The sequence below is a fragment of the Exophiala viscosa genome (genome assembly GCF_022695815.1).
Source record: "Exophiala viscosa unplaced genomic scaffold EDD37scaffold_4, whole genome shotgun sequence".
NCBI lineage: Eukaryota > Fungi > Ascomycota > Eurotiomycetes > Chaetothyriales > Herpotrichiellaceae > Exophiala > Exophiala viscosa.
The window spans coordinates 1,900,054-1,916,573 of NW_026944356.1; the positions used below are offsets into that span (position 1 = coordinate 1,900,054).

At 51.6% G+C, this 16,520-nt stretch overlaps 5 protein-coding genes across 5 annotated transcripts; 4 read left to right on the forward strand and 1 right to left on the reverse strand.

The window, feature by feature from the left end:
* The first annotated feature begins 800 nt into the window (after positions 1–800).
* On the forward strand, positions 801–4,714 carry EDD37DRAFT_383823 (sterol 3beta-glucosyltransferase). Its single transcript, XM_062812153.1, has 2 exons — positions 801–4,613; positions 4,705–4,714. The coding sequence occupies exon 1, from the start codon at positions 1,138–1,140 to the stop codon at positions 4,408–4,410; it is 3,273 nt and encodes a 1,090-aa protein (XP_062671262.1). The 5' UTR covers positions 801–1,137; the 3' UTR covers positions 4,411–4,613; positions 4,705–4,714.
* A 1,158-nt stretch (positions 4,715–5,872) lies between these two features.
* Positions 5,873–7,666, forward strand: EDD37DRAFT_657600 (glutamine synthetase; the record flags this gene model as incomplete). Its single annotated transcript, XM_062818906.1, has 6 exons — positions 5,873–5,875; positions 5,943–5,984; positions 6,055–6,147; positions 6,574–7,078; positions 7,134–7,529; positions 7,602–7,666. 6 exons carry the CDS (start codon positions 5,873–5,875, stop codon positions 7,664–7,666), a joined length of 1,104 nt encoding a protein of 367 aa, XP_062671263.1.
* Positions 7,667–10,976: 3,310 nt separating this feature from the next.
* Positions 10,977–12,785, forward strand: EDD37DRAFT_608827 (amt family ammonium transporter; the record flags this gene model as incomplete). Its single annotated transcript, XM_062815083.1, has 4 exons — positions 10,977–11,091; positions 11,142–11,473; positions 11,526–12,117; positions 12,175–12,785. 4 exons carry the CDS (start codon positions 10,977–10,979, stop codon positions 12,783–12,785), a joined length of 1,650 nt encoding a protein of 549 aa, XP_062671264.1.
* Positions 12,786–14,377: 1,592 nt separating this feature from the next.
* Positions 14,378–15,286, reverse strand: EDD37DRAFT_563276 (uncharacterized protein; the record flags this gene model as incomplete). The annotated part of the gene is made up of 1 exon (XM_062813957.1): positions 14,378–15,286. One exon carries the CDS (start codon positions 15,284–15,286, stop codon positions 14,378–14,380), a length of 909 nt encoding a protein of 302 aa, XP_062671265.1.
* A 557-nt stretch (positions 15,287–15,843) lies between these two features.
* EDD37DRAFT_649702 (Pre-rRNA-processing protein TSR2-domain-containing protein) lies at positions 15,844–16,488 on the forward strand (the record flags this gene model as incomplete). Its single annotated transcript, XM_062818165.1, has 1 exon — positions 15,844–16,488. The coding sequence occupies one exon, from the start codon at positions 15,844–15,846 to the stop codon at positions 16,486–16,488; it is 645 nt and encodes a 214-aa protein (XP_062671266.1).
* Between the last annotated feature and the right edge of the window lie 32 nt (positions 16,489–16,520).

The window sequence follows — 16,520 nt, forward strand, 5'->3', positions numbered from 1 at the left end:
GACTGTTGTACCGCTCACGGTAGACTTAGTTGTTGAGATCGAGAGCACATCTGCACCGTGCGATTGATGGATCCTGACTTCAGCTTTTCGTACTCGTCATTCAGCAGCTAAAGGTCGGCTCAAGAAGCAGATTGGAAGGGGTGCTCCAGGTATTACGCGTTAGCTTGCCGTCTCATTGTTGAGAATGACCGCGATGGCGAAACGTGTAACGCCGTACTCTTGCCTGCGACGGTCATGGCACGCAGCATATCATGGTTTATTCTGGGGACTCGGGAGTGCTAGCAGTATCATCGCTATATGCGCACCAATCTTCTCCTTTGCCTTTGCGGTGTTAGTCTGGACTCTGGAGAACTCAATGCGGCTGGCTTGCTGGGGAGAAAACGACTGGACGACTGCTAAGGTTTTCTGCAGCCTCCCCTTGCAGCTAGTAAGAACGAAGAGCGGATGATCTGCAGATGACGGCCGCCAGGAACATGTAAAAACGCCAGTCTCGGGTGGCTGTGGGTGGAAGCTAGCATGCATCATACAGTAATTAGCAATAGACAGTTGAGCCATTGACGATGCTTCAGCCAACAAATCGTACTGACCGGCTGGTTGAATGGTGATGGACCTCCGTTCAAGAGCCCTTATCTGGCAACAAGAGAAGGCGATCAGTCTGCGTACTAGTCAGAAAAAAGATCTTGAGCGGCGAAGTGGAAGATTTTGGGGGCCTGGCGGCAATAAACGTTCGATGCGGCTCCCCCGGAAAGTCAAAAGGATGCGCCTCCCGCCCCTGTCAATATGTGACGCAACTGCCTAAAAAACTTTCTGACGTCTATTTGTGTAATGCGCGTGCTCCGTGACCTGTTTCAGCGTTAGATGTAGTAGAACTTCACCAACATTGACACCTTTCACCACTCGAACGCACACCACAGTACCACAGTGTATCTGCTCGTTACTACCAACATTATGCAACTTTGAGCGATTCCTTCCACCAACGAACCCTCAATGCCGGCGCATATCCAAGTCGAACCGTCTGTAAACACTTACCGCCTCAGTCCTTCATGATCGTCGTCGGAACCTTTCACACACTTCATATGTTGCTATGACTGAGCAAGACTTGAGAGACTCTGTAGGCCATAGTGGCTGCAACAAAACATGGCAGACGCGCTGGCTCCTGTCGTGACAACAGCGATAGACTATGAAGCGGCTCCCGTCGCTGATCCACCACCCACACACTTTCCATACCCGACTAGAAAGAGCTCGGAAGGGACTGTCTCTCCGATCGGGTCGGACTCTACATTGTACGACGCTCCTAATGACCATGCAGACACGAAGGGCTCCAAAGCACTGCGAGATGGGATCGCCGCTAGACCCGTGCTGGCCGCCCGAAAGTTCGACACAGAAATCGCACGCCCAGTGGCACAGAGGTTGCCTCCTCCTACAAGACTGCACGTTTCCACCATCAACGAGCGAGTTGATACTGTCCCACGGGATGCTGTAGGATCAAGCGATTCCGAGGGCTGGAGCTCTTCAGACGACGAATCATCTGAGCATTTGCAGAGGCTACAACCGGCTCCACATGGGCACCAAGACAATCCCCTGGCAAAATCCCATCTCAACCGAGTCCGAACTTCACCAAGACCCTCAAATCTCCGAGTCGGGAACGAGTTCATCCAATCTAGAGGCCGTGTCGCCAAAGACGGCAGACTGAACCTGTCAATCAATGAAAAGGCAAATTCTGGGTACCTGGCGAAAGCCCTGGGTGCTACCATCAAACGTCATCTGGGCACCGACCATTCCCAAGATGACAAGGATGCTGAGCAGGCAGCGGCCAATTTTGTGGAAACGAAGCGTAATATGCAGTTTCCAAAAATGAACATTGTCATAATGGTAATCGGCAGCCGTGGTGACATACAGCCGTTCTTGAAGATCGGCAAGATTTTGAGGGACAAATATCACCATCGTGTGAGAATTGCCACGCATCCCACCTTCAAAAAGTTCATCGAAGAAGACATTGGTCTTGAGTTCTTTTCCGTGGGAGGTGATCCTTCCGAGCTCATGGCCTTTATGGTCAAGAATCCTGGACTTATTCCATCTTTGGAAACAGTCAAGGCTGGAGAGATTGGAAGAAGACGAGATTCAATGTACCAAATGTTCCAGGGCTTTTGGAGGGCCTGCATCAATGCGACAGATGACGAGATGGACACAGCCAACCTGAAGATGATCGGATCAAAGCCACCGTTTATTGCGGACGCAATAATTGCGAATCCACCCTCTTTTGCTCACTATCATTGTGCTGAGAGACTCTCGATCCCGCTGCACCTCATTTTCACATTTCCTTATTCGCCTACCCAGGCATTTCCTCACCCCCTGGCCAACATCAAGTCTACCAATGTCGATCAGAGTTATGTGAACTTCATGAGTTATCCTCTTGTCGACTTGATGACCTGGCAAGGGCTGGGCGATCTTGTCAACAGATTTCGGGTGAAGACGTTGGGTCTGGAACCTGTCTCCACGCTATGGGCTCCAGGTCAACTTTCTCGTCTTCGAGTACCCGTTACTTACCTATGGTCGCCAGGCTTGGTTCCGAAACCTGAAGACTGGGGTCCAGAAATTGACATTGCCGGGTATGTCTTCTTGGACCTTGCATCGTCCTACAAACCACCGGAAGACTTGGCCAAGTTCCTCGAAAAGTCGGACGACGACCGCCCACTCATATACATCGGGTTTGGCTCCATCTCAGGCATAGCTGATCCCACAGCTTTCACCAGGATGATCTTCGACGCGGTGGCTAAAGCCAACGTTCGGGCGGTGATTAGTCGAGGCTGGGGTGGTATGGGCGACGGGATGGAGAAATCTCGCGGGGTGTTCATGATTGACAATGTCCCCCACGATTGGCTGTTCCCCCAGGTCGACGCCGTTGTCCATCACGGTGGTGCTGGTACTACCGCGGCAGGACTGAGGTTTGGAAAGCCGACAATGATCGTCCCCTTCTTCGGCGATCAACCATTCTGGAGTGCTATGGTGGCAAGGGCTGGCGCTGGCGCAAGGGAAGCCCTTCCACTGAAGAAGCTAGACAGTGTCAAATTGGCCGAAGGTATTCGACAATGCCTGGAGCCTGCTACCAAAGCAAAAGCTCAAGCGATTGCCAAAAGCATTGAATTCGAGGGAGACGGTGCTGAAAATGCGGTGGATTCTTTTCACAGAGCGTTGCCCCTGGATGGTGCTCACTCGATGCGTTGCAATATCTTCCCCAATCGTGTTGCCGCGTGGAAGGTCAGAAACACTCCTATCCAACTATCTGCCCTTGCAGCAGACGCATTGGTCGAAAATGGCGAGCTCCTGTGGCATGAACTTGAGTTGAGCAAAAATCGTGAATGGAATGATTTTCAAGGACCAGGAGAACCGATTACTGGGACTGGAGGCGTAGTCGTTCAGGCATTCCAAGAAGCATTCCATGGAGTTGCAGCCATGCACGAGCAGACCAAAAAAGATCTCAAACAGTATGAAAAGCGTAAACGCAAAAAAAAGGGAGGAGGGTCTGCCACGGACGCAGTGATCCTACCAGGAAAAATGGTTTACGCGGTACGAGGCGCGTCAGTTGAGCAGCAACGAAAGGATCACGCCCAGCTCGAAGCGCGCCTCAAACTTCAGGGCCAAGCAGAGCCCGTCAAGGTCCCTTTTTCTTCGTCCAGCTCTGATGGATCAAAGCTGAAGCGAGCCACCACAGCATCATCTGAACAGGGGCCTTCACCAGCGCTGGTCATTGCGAAAGATGTGGGCAAGGGTCTTGGTCATTCAACGCAGGCGATTGTCTCCCTGCCATTGCGAATGTGGAATGCGATGGCCCTTGGATTCCACAATGCACCCAGGCTTTACGGCGACAAGACAGTGCGACCTGCCCCTCAGAAACATATTGTAGGCTTCCGCACCGGTGTAGCCGCGGCCGGGACCGAATTTTGGTTCGGAATATACGATGGAGTGACTGGGCTTGTGCGCATCCCCTGGCTCGAGGTGCATGACGACGGTATATCAGCATTGCCCAAGGGAGTGGCAAAAGGGGTGGGCGGCGTAGTCCTGAAACCAATCTCTGGAGTCCTCGGTCTGGGTGCCTACACATTCAAAGGCGTGCATCAGGGTATCCGGCGACGAGTGCTCGACACTGAGAAGACTGACCGATGGATTCGTCGGGCTAGAATATCTCAAGGACAACGCGATGCCGCAGCTCTGAAAGGAGACAACAGGACCATTGGAGATCGGTCGTATAATCCGAGGTCAGAGATTGTTGACATGCGCAACCACGCCCATCGGCAATGGACGGAGTATAAGCCCAAGGTGGTTGAAGCCCGCGAAAAGAAGAAACGCACGACTCTAAAGGATCTGATGCATGGTAAGAAGGGCCATGACTTGAGGCACAAGCAACAATAATGAGACATGCGGGGATGGGTCGGGCATTCCCCAGACGAATCTTCAAATCGATCCTCCTACCCTTCGGTTTGTCATGGAATTGGGTGTTGGAATGTACAATATGCACCAATGAGCAGTTGCCGATAACAAGCGACAGGGGAGCAAGCACACTTTTGGGGACGGCAACGGGAAGCTATGCAGCGTGACGTTTTTTAACCTGCAAGGCATGTCATTTTCATTTTCACAATCAATACCCATTGTGTTTTTGTTGTGTGTAAATGAAACGGAACACGAGCTTACGCTGAAGGGGTTTAGCCAGGTCGAGCTTCATCAGTGTACAAGGCACCGGGTAAAATCAAGCCTTCGTCAGATGGCCGTGGACGTGGAGAAAAGACCAGCAATCCGGAAATCGAAGGCAGCTGCAAGGTACGGATACCGGATGCGCGAGAAAGCTCTAAGGTTTCCAAAGCAAGTCCCTACACTATGACCATGAATTCCAGTTAAGTTAGATCTTGTGCTCCGATTTCTTTTTGCTGCATGGTTCGGGGTGATGTTGGGGCGACAGTGTACCGAGTAGCACAAGCCCGCTATGAGGATCCAGTCAATAGTTGTTGGTACAGCACTCCATACGGATCGTTAAAGTGCGCGCGGTTGTTGCCGTCGACTGCTCTTTGTCGTCGGCAAAATCCATTTTTCGTACGGCCCTTCCTCGTCTGCTACGACCTATGTCACCCGTGTTCTTCATTTCTGTGTTTTCCTGCTTTTTGGTGATTTCAACCCGTAGTCGTGTTCGTCATAAGGCAGATCATCTTACCTGGGAAGATGATAGCTCGTGAACAAGGGTCGGGTAAAGATCTCAGGTCATTCAATGAGGAAGCATCGATCGAGTGGGTTTCTTATCTTGCGGCTTGCTTAAGTTCAGGCGGGCGGTGAATGGTTGGAAAGAGACGGAGCAAGGCGTGGATTGACAGTGGGGTGGAAGCGATAGTCGAGCGTCGATAGATCGAAGCGTGCCGCACACACACGAACCCTGCGCCGTTCTCGGGCGACGGGCGACCGCTGTTTGTTGGGGAGGGTTCCGATGTTAGGCACTGTTCTAGGCTATAGGAGGGGCTAATCTTTGACCACCTGCGAAATGGGCGGGCACGGCGGGGCAAAAGAGTGGTTGCAAGGGTCCCCGAACCTAACTTACTGCAGTAATGCTGAATGGCTGCGTGGGTGACAAGTTGGTTGCGCATGCGAGCTGGGAGCTGCCCTTCTCGCCGAGCATGGAGCTCCAATTGATGGGTTCGAAGTACATTTTATTTATTATCTGCTGGACTATCCTCCTCTTTCTTTGTTATCTGCCCTTCCACAGCTTCCAATTTCCCTACAGCTTGACTCTCCCATAGACCTGTTCAACTGTCCCATTGAACAGCTCGTTATCCCGGCGTCAATCACCTATTAAACCCGTCCTACACATTACCGTTCACCACAGCCCACCATGGTATGTCTCTTCAGCATAGCAGATGGTCGCCCGGACAATAGCGTCATCATACTGATTCTCTTCTCAGGCCGGCGTCGGTGAATCGACCGTTGTTTCCAATGCCACCAACGTGAGTGTTCCTGCCTGATGCTCTAGTCAGACCTTTCTACATGCTGCGCCAGTTCTGACAACCTCCCTAGTTGGCGAAGTACATGAAATTGGATCAGAAGGGCAAAGTCCTTGCTGAGTACATCTGGATTGATGGCACAAATGGTCTGCGTAATAAAACAAAGGCAAGCCTACATATTTCTTTGTCTCCATCTCACTCAGCACCACCGGTACGACTCTGCTTTCGGCACTCCAAGATGAGGTCTGCTTTCTCGACACTCGTCTCAACAATCATCAGTCCAGGAAATCCCGCAAGGCCACGACAAACGACCGGCTGCGCATTGCATGGGTGACCCCACGGTTGGGTCAATGCGGCATTGCGCTAGGGCGTGGCTCAACTTCGCCCTTCCGACATTGAGCCGCCACTCAACACACTCTATTTTTGCCAATTACACCTCACCCGAAACGATCTCGGCAGCCGGCAAACGACGTCCAACTGACCCTTGCGCCCGGCCCCTCGTAGCCAGTGAAATGCGGTGCAACGGCGAATTGACACATCTAAACTCATTTGGCTTGCAGAACCAATCTTTGACTAACTTTACCGTTTCTAGACCTTGAGCAAGGCCCCCTCGAGCGTCGACGATCTGCCGGAATGGAACTTTGACGGTTCCTCCACTCTGCAAGCCCCGGGCGACAACTCCGATGTCTACATCCGTCCCGTTGCCATGTTCCCAGATCCAATCCGTTTGGGCGAGAACGTTCTGGTCATGTGCGAGACGTGGGATCCCGATGGAACCCCCAACAAGTTCAACTACAGACATGAGGCGGCTCGTCTGATGGAGGCTAACGCCAAACACGACATCTGGTTTGGTCTGGAGCAGGAATACACTCTTTTGGGACCCGATGGCTGGCCATATGGCTGGCCCAAGGGAGGGTTCCCTGGTCCTCAAGGTCCTTATTACTGCGGTGTCGGCACTGGACGTGTCTACTGCCGTGACATCGTCGAGGCGCACCACAAGGCTTGCATGTATGCCGGTATCGAAATCTCTGGCACAAATGCCGAGGTCATGCCGGCGCAGTGGGAATACCAAGTTGGCCCATGTGAAGGCATTGACTGTGAGTCCTCCCGCAACCGTTTATGCCTACCGCTTGTACTGACTCGTTTCCATAGTGGGTGACCATCTTTGGGTCTCCAGGTGGCTTCTCCACCGCGTTGCCGAAGAATTCGGTGCCGTCGTCACCTTCCAGCCCAAACCCATCCCTGGTGACTGGAACGGTGCAGGTCTGCACACCAACGTTTCAACGAAAGAAATGCGTGAAGAGGGTGGTATGAAACACATTGAAGCAGCCATGAAGAAGCTTGACGGCCGTCACAAAGAGCACATGAAGGTCTATGGTGAAGGCAACGAGGCCCGAATGACGGGCGCCCATGAGACCTCAAGCATCGACAAGTTCACCTGGGGCATCGCCAACCGTGGCTCCTCTGTGCGTATCCCACGACAATGTGCTAAAGAAGGCAAGGGTTACTTCGAGGACCGACGACCTGCCTCCAACGGAGACCCATACCGTAAGTCTGAGTCCTCAACTCCTTTTCCTTTTTCATGAAGACGACTTGTTCTGACTCAGTCTCCTACTACAGAAATCACCGGCGTCATGGTCGAGACTATGTTCGGTTCCCTGCCGGAGGAACCAAAACCAGAATAGATATGATACTCAAGATTTGGATGGCAACGGGCGTTGGCTGGTGATGCAATAGTCGCTGATGATCAAGTCCGATGAAGTTTTTTGAGTCGCAGGTCGCAATGACAGCTGCGCTTTAGTTAGACAGCATTAGAGCCGACGCTGAATGAATGGTCACAGACGACCACAACTCACTTTATTGTCGTGCCAATACAAGTGAGAGTAACTACCTACCTGGTCCGTTCAGTCTGCAACCTCAGAGGTACCTACCGTACCTAGGTATGCAAGTATAGTACCTATTATTGGTGGTGAATTCCTAGGCACTTCCAACATGCAACAATCTCCTGCCCTCTATCGGTCAGTTGAACTCTTCCGCGCCTGCATCGACAACCACCCACAGTCATTCAGCCGACTCGTGTGAAAATAACATTCATGATCATTGCTCTCGAGCTTCAATGCTCTCTTCTGCAGCAGCATGAGCTTGACACCACTTTTATACTGGATCGAAAGGAGACTCCAGCAAAAGTCCATGGGCAATAAATCACACCTGGTACACCAAACTCCATATCGCCGCTCCTCTCGACAAACCACAGCATGGCAATCCGCTGACCAGCTCAGAGATGATATGGGACCAACGAAAAGGGAGGGAAGACTTCATGAACATCGTCAAGAGGCGTGAGAGGTTGTGGTATTAAGACAAAGGGACTGCCTGGGATAATGTTGACTGCAAGGCTGCATGATCTGTTTGTTCCGATGGCACTCGGCAGATCTTGCTATATCAAGGACGATTGAGGTACCCCTGGTTACTCGCTCACAAGGACCTTCCTGGCGTGGTACGAACGAAGTCGATACGACGACGTTCCTCTGCACACTCCGGTTGTCAGCCGTGAGGAGTACTCCAGTGAATCCATTAATCTCCTGATATCAACTCTGGAGCAAGCCTGACGGACGCCAGATCGTGCAGAGCCAGCAAGACCCATTCATGCCGGCTGGACGGCCACGACCAGCCTACGGGGATCATGTCAGCAGGGAACTGCTCAAAAAGACATACCTCATTCGCAGGATGCATTCAGGGACGGAGATGGTCGACCATGCTATCTGTATTGCTGTGGGGCTAAGGGGCGAGAGGCATGCGGTATACGCCGATCTGGCATTAGGCTGGACTGTGCATACAGGCTTCCCCAAGCTTAACGTATCAACCACGATATGGCTCGAACACAGCAGACAAGGCTTGTGCTTGCTGACTAGGCTCGGGCCTGTCGGCTAGCCTTGTATGCAACATTATATCATTCGACACTGCCTGACGTGGAGTTCAGCAGCCGGTCTTGATCCCAATTTGTCATCGGTCCATGACAGCAACAACGTTGGAGTTGTCGGCCATGTCCAGCTGTGTCAGGAGCGATCTTTGAGTCCTCCTCTTGAGAACAACGATGCGGCATCGGGATGATATGGACCCCCTTACCAGCAACCTCGAAAAGTGTCATCGTCACCTCCGTCAGCATAGATAACCAATATCACTCTTGGCAAACACGCGGCATGCGATCAGCAAATGTCTGACATCACAATTTATTTGCATCTCTCGACGGTAATCATTTGGTTGGTGGGTTTCAAGCAAAGCTCCTCGGCGATGACATGACATGGCTCGCGTGAGAGGAGAGCAGGGATAGTAATGTCGATGAGACATGCACCAGAAGCGCGCTTTCCTATTCCGGCTTATCGTTAAGTGGTTTCGAGGTCGACCCTTTCCAAGGTTTCAAGCTGAAGCAGAAGAGCAGGGACGTTTGGTTCCAAGAGTACGAGGCACTGGAACCTCAGGTCCTGCATGACCCATTTGTTTCTTCCAGACATACTTAGCCGCTCGTCAAAAGGCCCTTCTCGCGACAGCAAGTGCCCTGCGTCACCACGCACCACACACACTGGTCCCGGCTCTCGACGAGAAGCACGTGAAATACTCGAAAACACTGGATATAACTTCCCCGGAAAAGTGCTGCTGCTGCGATGGGCCTACCACGCAAAGCGCGATCGACGTTGCCGCGGAGGCATGGCGTCAACTCACGTGCTTCTGACACTCACGGCCATTTCATTGGACAAAGATAAGGCTGGCCTTAGGTCGGCAGTCGAGGGTTTAAGCTCATTTCAGGAGACTAGCAGCATGCAACCAATTCGACCCTTGCTGACGGCTAATCCACAAGGACGGAGCCTGGATGCCAAAGGCGGGCCCCTGTCGAAGCCTAAAGGGCCTTCGAGATAAGGCTACAGTCTATGATTGGATTGACAACATATCACACGTTATTCCTTTCTTTGGAGGCCAAAAACGCACTGTCGAGGTAGATCTCCAAGCGTTACCTGTCGTGCCTGTCTGGTTTGAGCCTCAGAGGCTCTCAACAGCCTGCCTTGGCATTACGAGACATGAATCTCCTTTCTACGAGTTTGCCCGACTTCGGTGCACTGTCTCTTCAAAAATACCCAGTAAAAATCGCATTCACGAATGTCGCTGCTGATCCGGCAATTCAGTGCTGCACACGCGGGGCGTACTCATGCCGAGCATCAGTCCACGAACGCTTGAAACAGTCAAGCAGACCCCATGGTCATTGGTGGAGCATATCAGGCAATTAGTCGTGCTTCTGATGTTGCACGTCGGCAGGCCAAGGCCTTGGAGTGCTGGGCGCCGGGGACAGTGATGCACGAAACCACCACAATTCGAGGTAGGGACTTACTGATATCGAGATAAACAGAGGCTTCAACCACTCATGTGCAGTCTCGAGCCTGGGCATTCTGTCATGAAGTTTTCACCATGGACGCGGAGAGGACGGATTTTCAACAGATTGAATATTATGGAGGCTTGCTGAATGGTGGTTTCCCCTGGTCTCATCCACCACACGAACGGACCCCGACATCGACTCCACCGTGCAATGCAAGTGACGTGCGTTCCACTCGTCCACGCCACACGGTCTTCAATAATTGAAGATTCGAGATTCTAGCTCGACGTTATTGAGAAATGACGCTCGTCCGATTTCGCCCAAAAAACGTCAATGGCTCTCTCAACCACATTCACGCCAAAAGGACTTTCTGTTTCTCTCGTTCTTGTCAGAAGCTTCCATTGATACACGGCGGGGCCCCTCGTTGACGCATTGCCGGTTTCTTCTGTGTCGTTGAGCAGGGTATCTGTACCCATACAACTGGTCGCCGTTACTGTGGCCGGTATTCGTTGATGAGCCCAGCTCTTGACTGAGAAAGGCTACACATTGCTTATTCTGTTTGGAGGCCGACCACGTCCTGGACCGTCCTGGTAATCGACTCGGTTTATTCTGTCACCCGGTCTGAATCTGCCACCATGTCGGACGGCAAAGCGAACTTCCTTCCCGAGTATGCGTCCTACAACTGGACTGGGGCGCCAGCGGACTACACTTTGGTCACCGCAGGCCACGCTCGCACCGGGGGAGACTCAAGTATGTCATCTTGTGCACTGCTTATACCACTTTCCCTGACAGTTCAACAGGGCACGAGAATCTAAACAAATGGTATCAATCCGGCGACACCGCATTCATTCTCATTGCCTCATGTCTCGTTCTTATTATGGTGCCTGGACTGGGCTTTTTATATTCAGGTCTAGCCAGGAGAAAGTCGGCCCTTTCGATGATGTGGGCATGCATGGCCGCTGGGAGCATTATCAACTTTCAGTGGTATTTTTGGGGATACTCGTTGACATTCTCGCCAACTGGTCAAAGCGGATTCATTGGTGATCTTGTTCACTTTGGATTGAAGAGAGTGCTTGGAAATCCTAGCCCTGGATCACCCCTCATTTCCAGTCTCCTCTACTCGTTCTATCAGGTATGGACAAGAACACTCACTCTTCAACTCACCCATCTAACCTAAGGACCAGATGCAATTCTGTGCCGTTACAGCCGCCATCGTTGCAGGAGCCGTCGCTGAACGTGGTCGTCTCATGCCCTTCCTCGTCTGGGTCTTCCTCTGGGCAACGCTTGTTTACAATCCGATCGCTTGTTGGGCCTGGAATGCTAATGGATGGGCATTCAAATACGGCGTTATGGACTATGCGGGAGGTGGGCCAGTCGAGATTGGGTCTGGCCTATCTGCTCTGGCCTACTCCATGGTCCTTGGAAAGCGTCAAGAAAAGATGATGCTGAACTTCCGACCTCACAATGTCTCTTTCATCCTCCTTGGCACCATACTGCTTTGGTTTGGGTGGCTCGGTTTCAACGGTGGCTCAGCCTTTGGTGCTAATCTCAGAGCTGTCATGGCATGCTGGAACTCCAACCTGGCCGCGACATTTGGCGCAATTACCTGGACGCTCCTCGATTTCAGGCTGGCTCGGAAGTGGACCATGGTCGGATGGTGTTCCGGAACCATTTCTGGACTCGTGGCAGCCACGCCCGCATCTGGTTACATTGACACCTGGGGTGCCGTTGTGCTTGGTATCGTCACTGGCGTTGTTTGTAACTTCGCGACCAAGAGTGAGTTTTTCCTGATGTTTGTGGACAATCTGAACTTTCCACTGACCTTCATCACAGTCAAATACTGGATCAAGATCGACGACTCTATGGACGTGTTTGCCGAACACGGTGTCGCCGGAATGATTGGACTCATGTGGAATGCCCTTTTTGGCGTGGACTATGTGGTCGGTCTCGATGGCGTCAACACGGGGAGCAGCAACCCAACAACAGGAACTGGAATTGGAGGATGGCCCATCGGAAACTACCGCCAATTCTACATTCAATTGGCCTATGTCGTGGCATGCACCGGCTACGCTTTCTGCATGAGCGCCATTCTCGCATACATTGTCAACTTTATTCCAGGTCTTCACCTGCGAGCTTCTGAGGAGGCTGAGCTTCTTGGTATGGATGACGATCAGCTTGGCGAATTCGCCTACGATTACGTTGAGGTTCGTCGGGATTACCTGGCGTGGACTCCACAACGGACTGATCAATTTGGTGCCGATCCAAATATGCCTCAAGAGGACCGTCACGGTATTGGTGAACATTCCAAGATGATCAAGGAGGGTTCACATGATACCGCATCAGGCAGCTCAGGCCCGACTGGTGGTCTCCCAGCTCAAGGAGATCGCCATGGTGTCGCTGCGGAGGATGAAGAAAAAGAAAAGAACGTCGCAAACCATGGTTGAGATTGAGCATTCGCACCATCTTTATATTCTTGGTGTCTGTTATCCTGCTGCACAGCTACGGGGCCTTCACGAGACGAAATGCCCTGCGCTGCAGATGTATGACGTGATATGAATTAGCGAGCGACATCTTCCTTGGTTCGAAAACATTCGGGTGGTACGACAGGTGTTCTGGTATACAAAACAAATGGGCAGACGGTTTCCGAAATAGACACCTCATCGGATCAAGTTTACAAAGCATCGATGACTTGGCAAGCACATTTAAGGTCCACGTCCTGTGTGACGGGTCGTGTTTTTTGATACAAAATGGAGCCAGATGCTTTCTTTCCCCAAACCCACTCAAGCCCTGTGAAGCCCCGGTCTATTTTCTTCTATGGTTCTGCTATTCCATCAACAGTACTGCCCTGCCCGCCAACCCGCTGTTCTTCAATTGAGATGAGTGGGCGAGGATGACGGGGAAATGGAAGTGATTTAGCAAGCCGTACCCGGTGGGCGAGGAAGATAGGCTGTTGAGCACCGTATTGAGAGATTTGGAGAACGGCCAACTCATTTTGTGTCTGTTGATGCTCTGGTACGTATACAGAAGTGTTTGGGAGCCTAGCTGTCAAGCTCACCACGCTCATGACTCATATGTGGTAAATTCATCATGGTCTTCCCGACAAGAGTATACTCAGTCGCATATGGTGTGCCCATTCTTGCTTTTTCGTTCTTGAGGTCAATAGTACTTCCGACCGTTTCTGCGAGCAGTCTCGGGTCCCGGAGTGGGTATGTGGATGCTGTGCACTGCAGTGTCTACCTACCTAGGTAGCAGTGGGATAACCACAGGTATCCTCTGTGGACCCAGCATTTTGTTCAATTCATATTTTGTACTCGCAAAATTTGGTTGACCAATCAGCGGCCATGGCTCAGGTTAGTGAAGACAAGAAACCACGTTGTTGGTACCATGTTTATTAATATTTCCTCACAGTTGGGAGAGCGTCAGTATGGGTTTACCGTATCAAACATCTCATGGACTAGGACACTGACAATTTGAAAAAGGACTGAAGTAGAACTTCGGTTTCAGAATATCTGAAGGGTGAGTCAAGGTTATGAATTGAAGAAAAACTTGTCCAAACTGAACCAATCACAGTCCTCGGTTCGATCCCGAGTGGCCGCATATTGCCCTTTTTTTTGGACCGTTGGTCACTATTTGGGGGTTTCTGAATGTAGGCTTGGAAAGTGGACGCAAACTTGATGTGAGGTGTTGCGGTGGTGCTGTCAGTATGCGGTGAATGACCATAATGTGTATTGGGAAGAAAAACACCTGCTGCAATTGCAGTCTACGTATTGCTATATCTAATCTGTGTAAGTGCAAATTTTATGGTAACTTCTCGCCTATCCAAAACTCCTTAACATCCCAATGCACCCTTCAAGGTCCACGGCTCTTTCCATTTGTCACGGCATTTGCATAACGAGTGGCGGCTTAGACAATTGACCATAGATGATGCACAGACGACCTTGAAGCAGAACCCGCTGTGATACTCGGAAGAATGGCCGCTCTCTGCCGTTGGATAGAGCATTTCAAACATGTGTTGGCTGGTGAAGAGCCTCGCGCTTCAAAAGCATAGAGCACCACCGTCAACTCGAAGGTCTGCACCGGTGATGTATCTCCCACCTCTTTTGCTGCTCAGAAGTATGACAGGGCCGGTGATCTCCTCGATATCTCCCATCCGTCCCATCGGACAACGACTATCCCAGATGTCTCTGACTGGCTTCAAATTGTCACCAGCATTGAGCACAGTGTCCATGTAGCCTGGGGACACACAATTAACACGAATACCGTGGGTGGCCCATTCGGCCGCCAGATTGTGGGTGAGGTGCGCAACTCCTGCTTTGCTGACATTGTATGCAGCCTGTGGTTGAGGGTAGTTTGTAGAGTGAGCGGAAATAGATGCCGTAAACAGGATGGAGCCTCCTTTTCCAGATTGTATCATGTGCTGTGCTGCGGCCTGCGCGCAAAGGAACGATCCGGTCAGATTGACGTCCACGACTTTACGGAACTGACTGGGAGAGGCCGAGATGGAGTGTACACATCCGACGATGCCGGCAAAGCAGCAGAGAATATCAATGCTGCCCATAAGCTTCTGCGCGTCTCCAAAGGCCTTCTCGATTGCAGTTTCCGAGGTGACATCGACGGGAACAGTGTGGATGGGGACTCCAGGGAAGCTGCTTTTCAAGTCCGAGATGGAGGCCTTGGAATTGTCAATGGTGGGCTGTAAGTCCATCAACGTCAGACCGGAGAGACCATGCTCAAGCAGAGCACGAGCGGACGCCAATGCTAATGTGCCGGCACCACCAGTAAGAACAGCGTTGCCCTCGACATGGAATCGAGCTGCGGCCCTTTCTGCGGGAGACACTGATGCTACGGCTGGCAGAGGTGCTGTCAGGGGGTTCTTGGTGGTGGAGAGCGTCATAGTCGGAATGACCCTAGAAACAAGGGAGGCTCGTTCGTCTTGAGAGGCCATCGGCGCCGCTGGGGTAGCACTTGATTCACCCATTCTATCGACTGCTTCTCGAAGGTAATACTGGACAGGTAATGATGAAGCGGGATGCACTGGAAAGAAAGACAGAAAGAGACAGTTGATGAGCGACGAAGGAAAGTGGAAACTTAGCGGAACGTGATATCAGAATGCATCGGGCCACTGTCGTCCGGTCCCAAGTCATCGCTGTCATCGCAGGCATTTTGATGCTCTTAGCAATTCTTCCGAAAGGTTGTTTGTTCGTTTCTGTGGTACCGGCAGTCAATCGTCAATCCTACTCAGGTAGCTTCGAAGCTGCCAAGAATCTTGTGTAACATGCTGTTCAAGCAAATGATGACCTGAAGATGATTGTTGTTGTTCGGCAAAGGATGCCCCCGAGTCGGAAACACTTCCGCAAGTATTTACTATTTACATACTGTAGTATATTTTTTTTCTCCAACTCGTCGTCATTTTTTGAGCCTGCGCAACGAAGAAACCTTCACCACACACTCCTTGGTCGCGATTCCTTTGACTCGCAGCAGACCGCAAATCGTACCACAGACATGGCCGAAGTCAACTCCAATGGCCCTCAACAGGCGTTCTCACAGATTACACCTGGAAACATATCATCTCAGATCGATCTGCTCGTTGCTCTAAATCTGTGGTCATGGCCTGCGCTTACACTCGCCATCCAAAATGCCTGGGGCGGCTCTGCACAAGTCTCCAATGACAAAAGGGATTGGTTTGCAGGTGCTGTGTCTGATCTGCTGACGTCGACTCCACCACAACTAGAAGATGTCGGCGATCTCGAAGAAGTCCTGCTCCAAGTAATGGTTGACGAGTTTGAAATCGTCGTTGACGACGAAAGCGCCGAGGAAGTTGCACGAAACATCTGGGCTGGACTGACGAAACTCAAAGGTGGTGATGCCAGTGGGTTGGAGGAACTCTACAGCAGGTGGCAAGAAAAGCAAAAGAAGGGCGGTGAGAAGGTGGTGGGCATCGTGCGCGGCGAAGACAAAGAGGCGGAAGATACAGACTGGGATGAGGATGATGATGAAGGAGAGGAGTGGAACGGCTTCTCTGACCGTGCGGACGTCGATATGGACGACGCTCCTCCGCTCGTCGACGCGAGCAAGCCCAAGCAGAAGCTGGAGCCCGAGGTCGATGATGAGGGATTCACAAAAGTCGTCGGCAAGAAGAGGAGGTGAATTCGTGGCATATGAAGAGCTGGCTTGTTGAA

Excerpts from the sequence above, each read along its gene's own strand:
- EDD37DRAFT_383823 (XM_062812153.1), top strand. The coding sequence starts at position 1,138 with ATGGCAGACGCGCTGGCTCCTGTCGTGACAACAGCGATAGACTATGAA.